General features: G+C 53.3%; 1 protein-coding gene across 1 annotated transcript; it reads left to right on the top strand.

The window, feature by feature from the left end:
• The first annotated feature begins 7,290 nt into the window (after window positions 1–7,290).
• LOC119089726 (myosin regulatory light chain 2) lies at window positions 7,291–14,374 on the top strand. Its single transcript, XM_037212538.1, has 4 exons — window positions 7,291–7,402; window positions 12,717–12,830; window positions 13,236–13,739; window positions 14,078–14,374. The coding sequence occupies exons 1-3, from the start codon at window positions 7,400–7,402 to the stop codon at window positions 13,731–13,733; spliced, it is 615 nt and encodes a 204-aa protein (XP_037068433.1). The 5' UTR covers window positions 7,291–7,399; the 3' UTR covers window positions 13,734–13,739; window positions 14,078–14,374.
• Window positions 14,375–14,575: the final 201 nt, after the last annotated feature.

Here is a 14,575-nt window from a genome sequence, read left to right as displayed (position 1 = left end):
TCGGACGCGCGTGGAAGGCAGGTGGCGTCAGTCGGACGCGCGTGGAAGGCAGGTGACGTCAGTCGGACGTGCGTGGAAGGCAGGTGATGTCATGAGGAAAAGTGTGGCGTGCAATGCGTACCAGGTGGTGCTCAAGTTGGATACCAAGAGGGCTTGCTTGGCAAAATGTTAATCATATCTAAGGTCCTCTTCAGTTATCATGAACACCAGGGGTGTTCATTTTTGTAAATTATTGGGGGCCAAACCGAAGGCCCGACAACCTACACCCTCCCATTTTTTCTCACCGGGTGTAGCCCACTTTATTTTGATTAGACGCAATATATGTTTTTAATCTTTGTATAATGTTTAAAAGTCTTTGATTTCAGCAGTACAGAAGTCATGCAGGGTTGGATCCAGGGAGCAGGCACTGAACGCACGTGTTTCCTCTGATCGGCACGTGAAGGCCTTAGAGGTCACCTTAGTGCGCTGATGGCGCTCTTCTATGGCGGTCATGGGGGTGACACGCATTTTGGTTGGGGGACGGCGGGGGGGGGGGGGGGGTAGCCATGAAGGACTTAGGTCATCCCTTTATTCCAGAGCTTTTTACTTTAACCTCACAAACCATTGCGTGTCTTATGCCGGTAGGTATGTGGAGTTTATTGCATCGTTTGCCCTCTCAGCTGTTACGGTTTGTATCTGATGGTGAGAGCAGCCATGAATTTTTGTTTTGAGACTGGTACGAGACACCACTACGGAGAAAGATCAAAGAAGATAGTCTTTGTGCTAAGATCATCTTTTACCCACGTGCTTTTGTAGTATTCCATCCAAAAACATGGGGGGAGGGCAAACCAACATTGGGGGGCCGACCCAACATTGGGGAGGGGTGGCAGGGACCTTACAAAACAATGCAAATCGACACCCGTGTTGGATACTCAAACGCGTAAAATAACTGCAATCGATAGGCCTTTGCTAATCTGCTACAAATATAGCTAAGATCGGTCGCGCATCAGGCACCAGGCATGCAGCCCGAAATCCCTGGCTTTCCTGCACAGTGTGAGAAAACAGGGGGCGAGAGAGGAGGCGAATCCGATGCGCAGCGGCGACATCTGGCCAACAGAATGACGCATTCAGCAAAAGCATTACGCAGCCAAAGGCACAACTTGTAGCCTGAGGCAAAGTACCTGCACGCGTCCAACGCACTGGCAAAAAAAAAACGCTTGTGTGAGTAGACCTCAGGTGAGGCGAAGTATAGCACGCAAACAGCGATTTTCTTATTCTGCGCATTAGCCGTGGTTCACAAGCTGCTGCCATACTTTAAAAGTCATCCTCGTTCTGCGCGAACTGCAACGTTAGGAAGTTGCAGGCAGACCCCTTGAAGCACATAAACGTTTGCAACATTAGATGTCAATTAGGTTCAAAACTGAGATTCATTATTCTTTTCAAAGTTTGCGTTTATTTTTCATTTGTTATTCATACGTTTCTGAAATTTCAAGGCCATCTTCCATTACACTTTACGGAATGTTTGAGACTAAGCTTAAGCATTACGATCGGAAAATTTGTCCGGACTACCGCCCTCGTCTGGTGCGTTAGCATCCGTGCAACGGTTCGGCCGGTGCATTGTCTGGTAACGTAGTCCAGCGGTGATAAAACGGTACTTTTTGTCGCCGACCAAATTTTTGGAGGAAAAATTGTCGCCAGTAGAGTAATGTCATATCACATGACAAAATGGTCATTAAATCCATGCCCAGAAGCGTCATCAGTAATCAGCCTATCACCAAGGGTTTTTTCATTACTGCATTTTTCAATGTCATGCACATAACGAAACGTTCAATCACACACTGTCCTTCAACAAATGTCAAGATAAGTGCCGCTACTAGGAAAGCAGGCGCACCTGCCCTAGACCAATGAGATAGCGCAATTCAAGCAGGAGTTTTCTTCTTTATTCGGAACTTGCCGGGGCCTCACGTTTAAACTTGACCCACGGTTGGATGTGCTTTCCTCGACCGCAAAAAATAACGAGGGACCTCGATAGCCTGGGCAGTAGAATGCGTGACAGATTTCGAACTAGTAGCAAGCGACACTGGGAACGACGTCAAATATGGGGGGCTCCACGAGGCCGTGCCCCCTTATGAAAATCACGTGTGCTCTTCGAGCTCCATCTCACCCGTCATCAAACCATCCACCATACTTTAGGTATGCTCCAAGTCTGGCGCGACATGTTTTGGCTGGTGGTGCCTTTCGCCGTGCCCAACAAGTAAATTGCATAGAAATTTGTCAATAATCTCGCATCAGGCGGCTAGCTCTTTCCGGACAAATTACCCGCCCCGACAGGAGGGGGTAGGAGGGTCGGCGACGCGACATCCCCTCTACGGCTTTCTGAGGATACCAATGCAGCATATTGTGCAGCCTCACTCAAATGTTTGGTAGCCTCTGGGGCATCCATTGCACGCGTGTTGACACAAAAAGGTGTCCCTAGCCAGTCTGGTTTCAGAGTAGCTAAGGCGATTCTAGGCCGGCGGGCGCTGCGGGTGACGAGCAACGATTCTGCGGACCACGCGCGGGGATTGGCGCTGTTACATGAACGAAACCCTTCATAATAGATATTGTCTCCAAACAGATAAAACTGCATGCTATTGTACACATAATTAAATAAGGGACGCGCCTCTTTTTGTTTCATGCCACTATACTGCATGGTTTTGGGTCTATGAACATGCATAACTGATGTTTGGTTTCCAGGAAAATTTGAACTTTGACCTGGCCTAGTGGGGTCAATGAACACCACGAGGCTTCTTTTCAGTCGCGAGATATCGTTGATAGCAGTTCATCGTGTGTTTGCCTTTTTGCGAGACTTAACCTTTCTTAGTTTGCAAACCTCAGATAATCCCCCCCCCCCCCACCAGTCCCCGTTGCAAAAGCCGGCGAATCAGGGTAGGAGTTAAAATTGTTGGCTGCCATCCTTTTTTATTAATTTTGTGTATGCTGGTGTAGAAATATGCACTTCAGATCATGAAAACATCAACTGCTACAGCAGAATGACGCATTTAATTACCAACATCCAAACATTGGTAGGAATTCAATCAGTAAGCCAACATTGTCCTTTACATGCAAGTAGCAGGCAAATCTGAGGTTATGTGTGATGTTTGTCATGTGTAATGCAGGAGTATCAATTCAAATTAATTTCTGGGGCACTAGATGATATATATATATATATATATATATATATATATATATATATATATATATATATATATATATATGTTTGGCTGGGCCGCTCAATGCTGAATTCTCGCCCTCCCCCCCTCCAACCAACATGTCTAGCTGGAAAATTAAAACAGATTTGAGAAAAAGCCGACTATCGCCCAAAACCATTTGCTATGGACTTTATTTGTTGAGCATGGTCTATAGTCAATAATGGATACGTTAAATTGCTATTGGTTAATTAGACGAACTAGCTCTATGCTTTGATTAGTATCCCCATGCCAATCCTTTCAGATGCCAGCTAAGATTCTCGTTATATTTTCATGACGGGATGCAGTTCAGGGGCGGACTCGGGACTCGTATGCGTAGGCTCGAGACAAAATAATTCGGACTCGGACGCCAGGTTTGAACTCAGACCCCTGTTCAGTGTTGACCTGGCCCTCGCTCGTGTAAGGTAAACAGGTGAACAGAACAAGAGGCTGTGATCTTTGGAAGTTCGCCCAGCCGATGAGCTTCGCTGGCCAAAACTGCCAGCTTTGGGGCGCGAATAGCCTACCGCGGCCCTGGGGCATCCGTGAAGCACCTGCCCAAGCGGCGTGCCGTGACGTCAGAGCAGCCAAGACATATACACAACACGATCCACGACCTCGTGTTATGCATTCCTGTGCATTTGCTGCTTACTGCAGGGGACAATGGCAACGTTGCCAAGGGTCAGAGACGGCACGAAACTGTTTAAGAATCAATTCGATTCATGCCCACGTGGACAACGCTTAGCTTTCAAATGAGGTGGATGTAGTAGTCCGCAGCGCACATTCATACGTCTATGTACGGGTACTGGGGGCCCGCTGCTCTCTGCGTGAAAATGCTGTCTCACAACCATGAATGCGCGAACTTTGCATGATTGGTTGCCGGGACAAGTACTATGATGATGGATAAACGTTAGCTGAGCACTGTTTATTGACTGCTGTGCCATTCGGATGCAGCCGGTTACCTGCTCGTTTTTGTGGTGACAAGCGCTGCGTCGTCCGAAACACCAAAACATATTTTTGGGACGCCGCGAATTCAAGCGTGACCCGTCCGATGTGCCTGTGTGTGTCAAACTATCAGCGTTCGCCGCCTATAAACAACGTCTGCCGGCAGATTTGAAGACTACGGCGTGGCATACAGACCTGTGGCCGACTCCAGCTAGGCAGAACGCTCTCTGACCCTGACTAACAGTACTCAGACTCGATTCCGAATGTGACCTCAGCTGACTGATGACTTGGGGTCGACTTCACGCCTGACCGCGGCTGTGTAACAATTCACGAATTCGACCCTGGCTCTGGGCTAAGATGGTTTTGTTCGATTGCTTGGATGACTGATCACACTGTTTAGCATGCAAGTTGGGCAGTGGTGCAGCCTTAAGTAAGAAGCGCATACCTGTAATCAATATCAGCATGCATGACGCATGCTTCGAAACATTCATTGCTATTGAGCCTTGTGCAGTGCCCGCCTTACCTGCCTAATAACCGGCCGCAGTCACATTTCCGGACTATGCGCAGTGCCTAATAAACACCCAACAAAGCATCAACGCACTGCGCAATGCACAAAATGAAACAATGTGCATGCAACTGCTACTAAAAAATGTTAAGTTTGTTAGACCTCTGCGAGACATGAATATGTTAACAACTGGTTTTCCATCCTAGGCTAGTCATGGGCACGAACGATCACAATAATATCAGGGTACAGTGCTGATGAATTTTATGCATGATTGTGTTTATCTTACATTTGGTGATGTATACATGGATATGTATATACAAATATATATATATATATATATATATATATATATATATATATATATATATATATACATATATGCATAAATGCTTGTGTATGACATCAAAATTTGTCTTTTTAGACATGGTTTTTGTGCTATTTGCAAGTTGAGCATACCAGTAAAGACATGGCGTTGACCATGTGCACATCGTAACCGGGGTCTACCCAGCGTGACTGGATACAACAGCTGACACAGCTCTGGCTCTGACTCCACATAGTGTTCAGTGGAGTCAAACCATCGTAAATCAACAATTTTACCAACTCCTGAGTCGACTCTGACTCAAACTCAGAGTCGTTCACAAGCCTGGTCCCATCACCCCGTCATCATCATCAGTCACATCATCCCTCATGTCATACATAGGCGGATCTTGGGGGGGGGGGCACCGGGCCATGCCCCTGCCAAAACCTCTGAGAGTATGTTTTGCCCCCCCCCAAAAAAAATTCTTAGAACTTCATAAAAGTTCCTTCCACTTACCGTCTGTTTTAACTTTAACTGCTTTAACTGTTTTGTTTTAACTTCTGTTTAAGATTCAAGGGCATTTCGGTGTTTTTCGGTTTTGAATGGTGTCCCTACTAGGTACTCGCGAGAGGCACCATGCACTGGACCTCGGATCCCACACCAGCCAGCTGGCGACGAACGGTTGCCCCCCCCAAAAAAAAACAACAAAAAAACCAAAAAAACTCCAGACTAGATCCGCCCCTGACGTCGTAGGAGGCGTACCAAGCTGGGCTCGGCTGAGATGAAGGTAAGAGCAACAGCCTTCTCTGTATTTCATATTTGGTCGTTTTTCAGTTTGTTACATTTTTATTGGTTAGTGCTTATAAGCTCTGTGATTTTATGTCGTGTCCAATATCATCAAACTGCAAGATCATGGCCGTCAGTTGTCAGGAGATGGAAGACCCATGCCGTTGATATATTTACAAATATCTTATCATTCTTTCAAACTTTGTATCATGTAAACAATATTATGACCAATTGTGAACTGTAATTGAGCTCTATGGATGGACCAAGTGGGTTCCATGTTTATGCTCTCGTTAAATCGGCCGTATATTGCCTGTAAACCACCGCAAGGGCTGAACTTGGACGCCTGTGTATTTGAGCCTGGTCAACATCGGCTGTCTCATATATATATATATATATATATATATATATATATATATATATATATATATATATATATATATATATATGGGATGGAAGAGAGTTCCCCGCACCTAGTTAAGTGCAGCGGGTGGAGGAGGGGGGGGGGGGGGAGGAGCACCACATCATGCCGGCTTTGATACGTGATAAAACCCCAGGTCACCATTCACTTCACGTGCCCCTAATACTGAGGGGGGCGCCTTCATATGTAAGCTTATGATACATCAGCCACGACACACTTACAAGCTACGGTAAGGGTGACCTCTGCACCCCAACACGCACATCGCACCAGTGATGATCGTCTGGTGGCGACCGAGCGAGGGCGCCCGGCTCTGTATCGGAACTCTGCACCCCTGCCCTGCACCCCTGTACCCCCAGTGACCTCTGCATCCCAACACTCACATCCCACCAGTGATGATGATCGTCTGCTGGCGGCCCGAGCTAGGGCGGCCGGCCCTATATCGGAGCTCATTAGGCGGCGCGCCGGCCGAGTCAGGCCATGCCTCACATTCCCGGGCGTCGTCCCCACCGGCCGAAGACCAACGACACTCTGTGGCGACGGCGACGGCTCTGACCCGTCGCTGACCGACGCGGCTCGTTACCGGGCCGCCCCGCGACACCGGCGTGTCACCGGCGAGGGCGTACCGGCCTCCTTACAACAGGTCGTCGGGGCCGGTGACGGCGGCGGCGACGGATGCCCTCGGGTCGTGTGACGTGGCAGAGGGTGGCGTAAGATGTAGCTCGATGTTCCGATCAGGTGTTTTCGGACCATCTGTTCGTGGGTAAACCGTAGAGATCATCATGTCGGATGCCAGTTCCCATACGGCGCATAATTGGCGTTCATGGAATTTCATGCGAGCAATATACGAAACAGTATACGAACAAAGGGTAACCTAGACGACGGCTCCTCCGTCCTTGACTTCACCGGTGCAGGCGCTGGCGTTTGGGATGCTGAGATCGTCCCCGGACCGGCCGGCCGCCTGCCACGCGGGTGGCCCGCCTCCGCCGCTGCCGGCGTGCCCCGACCCGGGCTGGCGTCCAGGGCGCCCGAGGCGGGCGGGCGGGGCCGCGGCCCGACCGCCGCCCTCGGCCGAATAAGGCGGTAGGCGGGCCATTGGCGGCGGCGGCGGCGCCGGCGGCTCCCATTGGTGGGGCCCGGCGCGGCCCGAGCCGAGCTCCTGGAGCCTGACCGACCTCCAGTCCAGTGGACTCGGCGCTGTCCGCTCCTCCCTGTCGCCAGCTCCGGGCCGCTACTGCGACATCATGGTGAGTGGCGACCGGAAGACGGCCCGAGTGAGGCCCGAGCGGAGGCCTGGCGGCGCCCGAGGCAGGCCCGAGGCGGCGCTGACGGGACGCTGTCGCCGAGACAATGCGGTCACGCCTCAGCGACACCGGCGCCGCCCATTTCACGCGCTGTGATCCGGAGCACGCCGGTCGTGCCTGGCATCCCGCCGCGCTCCCAGCTATTCGGAGCCCGCCGACAATGGCCGATGAGTCGGCTGTTCTGCTGACGTGCGCTGCCGATCTGTCTTGGAAGTGTGGGGAGCGCGATGTACATCAGCTCTGAGAGGCAGCCTGTCGTCGGGTCACCCGTGTTTTGATTGCAAGTGCAGGTGGGCCTGGGGGCTATAGCTTATGCCATTCGTAAACCATTCGTAAAGTTTATGAATTCTTGCCTTCCCACAGTAATCTCAACGTTTGAGTATCTAACGATATCGACGAACAGGCCATGGTTTTGTCCGTTGGGGTGGGGCCCACGCTTGTTCTCAATATGGCAGCCGGTCTCTTGCCGATCTTAGACCGGAACTAGAGGCCCTCTTAACTCCCATTCCCGATACCTCGAGCCCTATCTCTGCCGCAGCCGCCTTCGGGGTGCCGTCCTCCCGTCCTCGGGGGTGCCGTCCCCCTGTCCTCGGGGTGCCGTCCCCCCGTCCTCTGGGGTGCCGTCCTGCCGTCCACGGCCGTCAGAGGGTGCCGTCCTCCCGTACTCGGGTGCCGCCCACCCACCTCTGGGGTGCCGTCCTGCCGTCCACGGCCATCAGAGGGTGCCGTCCTGCCTTCCACAGCCGTCAGGGGGTGCCGTTCTGCCGTCCACGGCCGTCAGGGGGTGCCGTCCTGCCGTCCACAACCGTCAGGGGGTGCCGTCCTGCCGTCCACGGCCATCAGAGGGTGCCGTCCCCCCATCCTCTGGGGTGCCGTCCTGCCGTCCACAACCGTCAGGGGTGCCGTCCTGCCGTCCACAACCGTCAGGGGTGCCATCCCGCCGTCCGCAGCCGTCAGGGGGTGCCGTCCTCCCGGCCCAGGCTGTCAGGGGGTGCCGTCCTCCCGGCCCAGGCTGTCTGCGCCCCGATCAGTCGGCGGCATTGGCGCGCCGGAGCGACGGCCAACTATGTCCGGCCGTTCTTCATCGCCGGCGACAGATGGCCCTCCGCCACCGCCGGTGTAACGCCAGATACCCCCTCCCCCCCTGAACATCCCCAGGCGGCATCCTGTCGGCGAGCTGGGCGTCCGCGGCGCCGCGCTCGCCGCGGCCGTGGCGGTCCCTGAGGCTAATGATAGCGACAGTGGCCGTGTCTGCAGAGCTGACTTCGCCAGGCGGTGCCTGAGCCGGTGGGAGCGCTGGTGGTGGCAGTAGTAGCGTGCCGTTGTGGCGGTCCTGTAGGGGGTGCGTTTGACTATAGTGCTGCGTAGGCCGTAGGAGACGTGCTTGCGCTGATGCCGTCGTAAGCTGGCGCTCGTGCCCGTCCAACTCTGGCGTCTCTGGTCTCCAGTTGCTTAGTTGTGTAGATGGTAGGCGTTAGTTCATTGCCCTTCATGACGTCAGAGCACGAGGCAATAGCGCTGGGCTTTCGTCCGTTTTTTTTTCTGTAGTGCGTTCATGGTGGCAGCCGCCTGCTTCGTTTTGCGCACATAGTAGTTTTGAAGATGGTATGTGTGAAATGTCCAATCGTCCATGAGTGGTTGTTTGTACTTTTCAAAGCGACATCGCTCACAAATATTGGTGTCGGGTCACCCCAACACTTGACGCAAACCATAGGAAGTTGCCGAAAGACTCAGAAAATTTCAAAAGCCTTTCTGTTTTTGATTAAATATGTTTCCTGCTTACCCCACACCCCTCCTTCCGCCAGGAACCTCCTGAAGCCGTACTTTGGCAAATGCTTGAAGTCATACATACATGTGTGTGTGTTGTGTGCCAATATCCGCTTTAAAACGCAATCTGTCTTGGGGTTGTCAATCAAAGCTGTTGATTTTTCACTTGTGTTGTATTGCCTTACAGTGCTGCCTTTGTTGTGTTGCCTTACTGTCCATCGTGTTTCTTAATCATGGGGTAATGCGATCTCCAATTAAGTGAGGCTGCGAAAACGCTAGGAAAGCCCTTGGCGTAGATGATAAACTTTGTGTGAAGATTTACCGCGGTATACAGCCCGCTCCTGTTAGACTCTTGGTAGCAGCGGGCTTCTACTGGTCCTTGATTCGCCGTCTGCGTGCGTGCGGATGTCTATAATTTGTGAATGGACGATTGCCCGTGCCAGAGTGAGATCGCTGCATTGGAACTGGCTACGTTTTCATTGTTGGATATGACCATTGGTGCGTGATCTTGGCACGTACCATTGTCGGGTATGCCTTGTTAAGCTGAGGCGATGCCAAATAGGACTCTCTACACTGTCATGAAGGGAGACACCACCTGCGACTGCACAATCGGTGTCAGGGCATTGACGTGCGCCGTTAGGAGTTCATTAGACACAAGACTAGGCACTGTTGACAGCTAACTGATCACGGACGTCGGGTCAATGGAATGCAGCGCTGTTGGTCGCGGCAGGTTAGCTCGGGATGGTGCTGCCACCGCGGGCGGTTAGCTGGCCGTTACATGCCGGCAATGGCATGCGCCGTCGCCTGAGTTGGCAGGCTGCTGTCAGGACGTCACGCGCCATTAACGCCGGCTCGCCTCTATCGCGTCGGAACAGGGTGCTTACGTCTGACAGTCACTGGTGTGAGGGGACAATAGCGCGCTCGTTGTTGGGTGCGGTGGTTACATTAGGACGGTGGTATGCACAGTTGGCGGTCATTTGACCAGAGCCTCGCTGCGTCAGTTTGCGCCGCAGCCTGCTAATGGCCTTTGTTTGGGACAATGCCACCACACTCGGCAGCTCCGGCCTGTGACACTGAGGCGATCGTGGGAGCCATTACACGGAGCCATTACACGAAGTCGGCAGCTTCGGCCTGTGACACTGAGGCGATCGTGGGAGCCATTACACGCAGCCATTACACGAAGTCGGCAGCTTCAGCCTGTGACACTGAGGCGATCGTGGGAGCCATTGCACGCAGCCATTACACGCAGTCGGCAGCTTCGGCCTGTGACACTGAGGCGATCGTGGGAGCCATTACACGCGTATTGCCGAGATGCTCGGAGAGACTTCAGAGACATGTCAGTTGGTGGACGGAAAGAGGCGAATCCAGTGCTGGGGAAGGGGGTAGGAGGAAATGGGAACCGTTTCACACTTTTTCGGTTTGCAATGCTTGACCGATCCCGTGTTTTTGCTATCCAGTTGCGCATCCCAATCCTCATCGGGTTCGAACGCGATTCATTTCTGGCATGGATCGTCTTGGGGTTACGCTCGTTATATATGCATGATCACCAGAGTGGATAGTCGTGTGGCGTCACCCGTCTCCGCAGCTCCCTGGTGTGTACCGTTGCAGTCTTTTTCACGCGAGTCTTCTTTGTCGAAGACCGCATTTGCCACCAAATCTTAAATTCAAGAAAAGTTCGATGAACGGGAGCACAACCCACGCAAACCGTCGGGCCCACCAGAATACCCGGAGTCAAGAAATGTTGCTGCGGCAGCGCTTTTGTTTCACATCATGCGCCTTGCCATTTTATGGTTGCGACCTCGGTCCCATGAGACTGACCTACGTACCCGCAGACGTAAAATAAGGAGTAGGTACATGATGACGAAGTGAAAACGCAACCGTGGTAAATTTTACCAACTATTTTGGCAGAACTGACCACATCGTTGAGTTCCACTGCTGGTTATTCTAGCTTTCGTACATTTCAAATCTGGTAGGAAATTGAATCCTGGTATAATAACACTAGCGCGAGCAGGGCTGATGTGTCGCGGGGCGCCGCGGAGGGCATCTGCGTTGGGAGTTTGTGAGTTACTGTTGGCTGCGACAGATCGCTGCCGCGTGTCGTTGCGCTGAGCGTCGCGGCTGGTTGAGATGGGTCGCCACCGCGGCTGGTTGAGATGGGTCGCTGTTGTGCGTGGTTGGGGAGACGGTTGACTGCAGAGGGTCTTGTTCTAGGTCGTCGAGAGTCACGCCCGTTGCGCTGCGTCGCTGTTGAATGCCATTGAAGCACAGTTCGTAGCGTGTTGGTTAAGCCTAGCTGGGTGTTGTGAAGTGTGAATAGTTGTGGTGGGTGTCTGGCATTAGTTCGGAGAAGGGGCAACTCTCACAATGACCCTCGGGGGAACGTGCAGCTCTTATTGGGAACACGCTATGTAATTTGACGCCACTCAAGAAATTTCGCGCGTATGCGGCGCGCTGCTAAACTCTGGGTAGATAGGCGATTGAATCGGTTTACGATGAGCCTCTGGCGTGGGTCATCACCGAACACCGTTCCCTACAGTGGGTCGTTCCGCGCGTGCCGTCGCGGGTGCGCTTCGTCGTGACGAATCTCTCTAATTCGGGGCACCCATGGTGCGGCTCGCTGCGGCGGCAGCAGATGTGCATCGCTGCGGCTCGAAGTGCGTCACAATGGGCCTGTGATGTGGGCTGCCGTGGGTCACAGCGCGTTACGGTGGGTCGTTGGCGGGGCCGTTGTCTGGCCGCCTGCAGGCCTCCTGCCCGGTATTTATAGCCGCTGCTGGCAGCTGGCCAACGGGGTTTATAAGGCGGCCGCGCCGGCCCAGCGGTCCAGGGCGCGCCGCCGGACGGCAGGCGTGCCGACACTTGATACGGTGTCGGGTGTCTGAGACAGCCGGGGCAGACACGCGTAGCTCGTGGCGGCCCGGTGCGCGACACGCTGGAGGGTGTCTGGGGCGGCGCGACACACGTGACGCTGTCGAGGGGTGGGAGTCGGTGTGAGATGAACTGCTGGATGCACGCACTGCGGATTGTTTGGTGGTTAGCGGTATATTATGACTGTCTAAGTCGTCACACGTACAATATCGTGTCGGTGACCTCGCCTTCACTGCAGAGGTCAAGCGATCATGAGCAAGGTTTGTCTGTCAGTGACCGATGCTCATGCGGACTGTGGTCTGAAAGTTCCCGAGAGTTATTGCCAACTACCGACATAACTTCCGGTGTCGATGGTGCCAAGCGACAATGAGGACGATTGCCCAGCATTTGGGATCTTGAACCGGCCGAACGGAGCCAAAGGACTCCACCGCCACATTTCGGGCAAAATTTGACCAAGGTTCATGCCATGGAACTTCGTTGCCACAGTCCCGCCCCACCGTTTGAGATGCAGATCACCCCACGTGACAGCGTCTGCATTTACCCCATCATCCTCACCTCCCTCCATTTACCCCATTACCCTCACCTCCCTCCATCACGCTGACCTGTCTGTTTCCCCCCTCAGGCTGACGACAAAGAGAAGAAGAAGAGGAAGAAGAAGAAGGAGGGCGATGAGGCCGAAGCAGCCCCTGCCCCTGCCCCGGAGCCCGCGAAGCCGGCCTCGGCCAAGCGGTCCAGCGTGAGTTGCTCGACGCCGCATGTGAACCGGTGACTCTGCACGAGCGCCATGGCCTCCACACAACCCAGGGTCCAAACAGGTCCACAACGGACCTGGCACGTTGCCAAACAAAACCATCCGCATTGCGAGTAACCGGCCCAGTTTCTCTGTTGAGTGTATTTTGGACCGCAATACACAGAACAGAAATACGTTGGTCCGCTGCCATGATTCATTTCTATTGTGTCATTAGGCGCAAGAGTACAGATGACTCATGGCGGTGAACAGTGAGATGAAAACCTAGTTATTATTTTTGATGAATTCGGGCGTCCGGTATATTCCTGAGTTTTTTTAGGTGCTTGCTCGAACTGAAAAGCGTACCAATCTTATGCATCACACTGCTTAATGGAGTTTCGACCCCTTCGACAGGGCAAGAAATCCAGCAAGAAGGCTGGCAGCAGCGTCTTCTCCTGCTTCTCCCAGCAGCAGGTGAACGAGTTCAAGGAGGGCTTCCAGATGATGGACGCTGACAAGGACGGCATCCTCAACAAGAGCGACATCCGGAGCTCCTTCGACATCATCGGCAAGATCGTCTCTGACAAGGAGCTGGAGGAGATGCTGGCCGACGCGCCCGGACCCATCAACTTCACCATGCTTCTCTCGATGTTCGCCAGCCGGCAGTCCGGTGAGGCCGACGACGACGACGTTATCGTCAGCGCCTTCAAGGCCTTCGACGACGGCGACGGCACCATCAACAGCGACAGCTTCCGGCACTCGCTGCTGACATGGGGCGAGAAGTTCACGCCCAAGGAGGTGGACGAGGCGTTTGAGCAGTTCGACATCGATGACCAGGGCAAGATCGACCTGGGAGGCGTGTTAGATCTGCTCGTCGGAGGCAAGAAGGAGGAGGAGGCGGAGGCGGCCTAAGATCCGGTCAGTATACATTACCCATTCATTCTGTAATATGACTCACTCCATCCGTTCTCAATTCATTCATTCACTCATTCATTCACACACTTTGAATGTGATTTGATTGCGTAGCAATGCATGCATACTTAATTCTCTCTCTCTCTCTCTGTCGCTCTTAACTGAAGTCTATCTGTTGCCAAATTTTTCAGCAACTTTGCGTTCAGTACAGCTGTGGCGCTTCCCAAATGCTTCGCAAAAGTACCGTTCCGAACGTTGTGGTGAGGAGAGGCTTGTTCCGAAGCCCCCGGGCCGTCCCGGGACCGTTGTCACCCTGACGCCCCCCCCCCCCCGCCCTGTTGCAGCTCCAGCACATTTCCACGTACCCGGTGGCCCGCAGCCGGCCGCCGTTCACCCGTCATCCCGGCGGTGGCGCGGCCGGGAGGCCTCCCCAGCAGGTGGCGCCACCGGCGCCCGGCGGGAGGAGGAGCTCCCAGCCCGCTGCTACCACCTGGCGGCTGCGGACTACTCCGTCGCTTCGCCCGGCTGAATTTGTGACCATCGCAAGGGAACCCAGGCCGAACCTTTCAATCGGTGCTCAGGACTTCGTGTCTTATTGAAAGTGTTACGCGGGCCCGCGACATAAATTCTACGATCCCATCTGACTGGTTTTGAGAGCTGAACGTCGAACGTGGGCGGTCAGGCTGCGCTGAGGAGTCTTGATCGAGTGCTGGCCTCTGAACGAGTAGAATATGCGACCGCGTTTGGGTTTTATTATGTTTTAGACCGTTTATTTACACACACTTTGGAAACACAGTCATGAAACTTGCAACAACCAACGGCAGATCGAGGCTCCGGGGATG

Source organism: Pollicipes pollicipes, unplaced genomic scaffold (assembly GCF_011947565.3).
Source record: "Pollicipes pollicipes isolate AB1234 unplaced genomic scaffold, Ppol_2.1 Scaffold_3087;HRSCAF=3621_pilon_pilon_pilon, whole genome shotgun sequence".
Lineage (NCBI taxonomy): Eukaryota > Metazoa > Arthropoda > Thecostraca > Pollicipedomorpha > Pollicipedidae > Pollicipes > Pollicipes pollicipes.
This window is presented reverse-complemented; position numbering and strand designations above follow the sequence as displayed.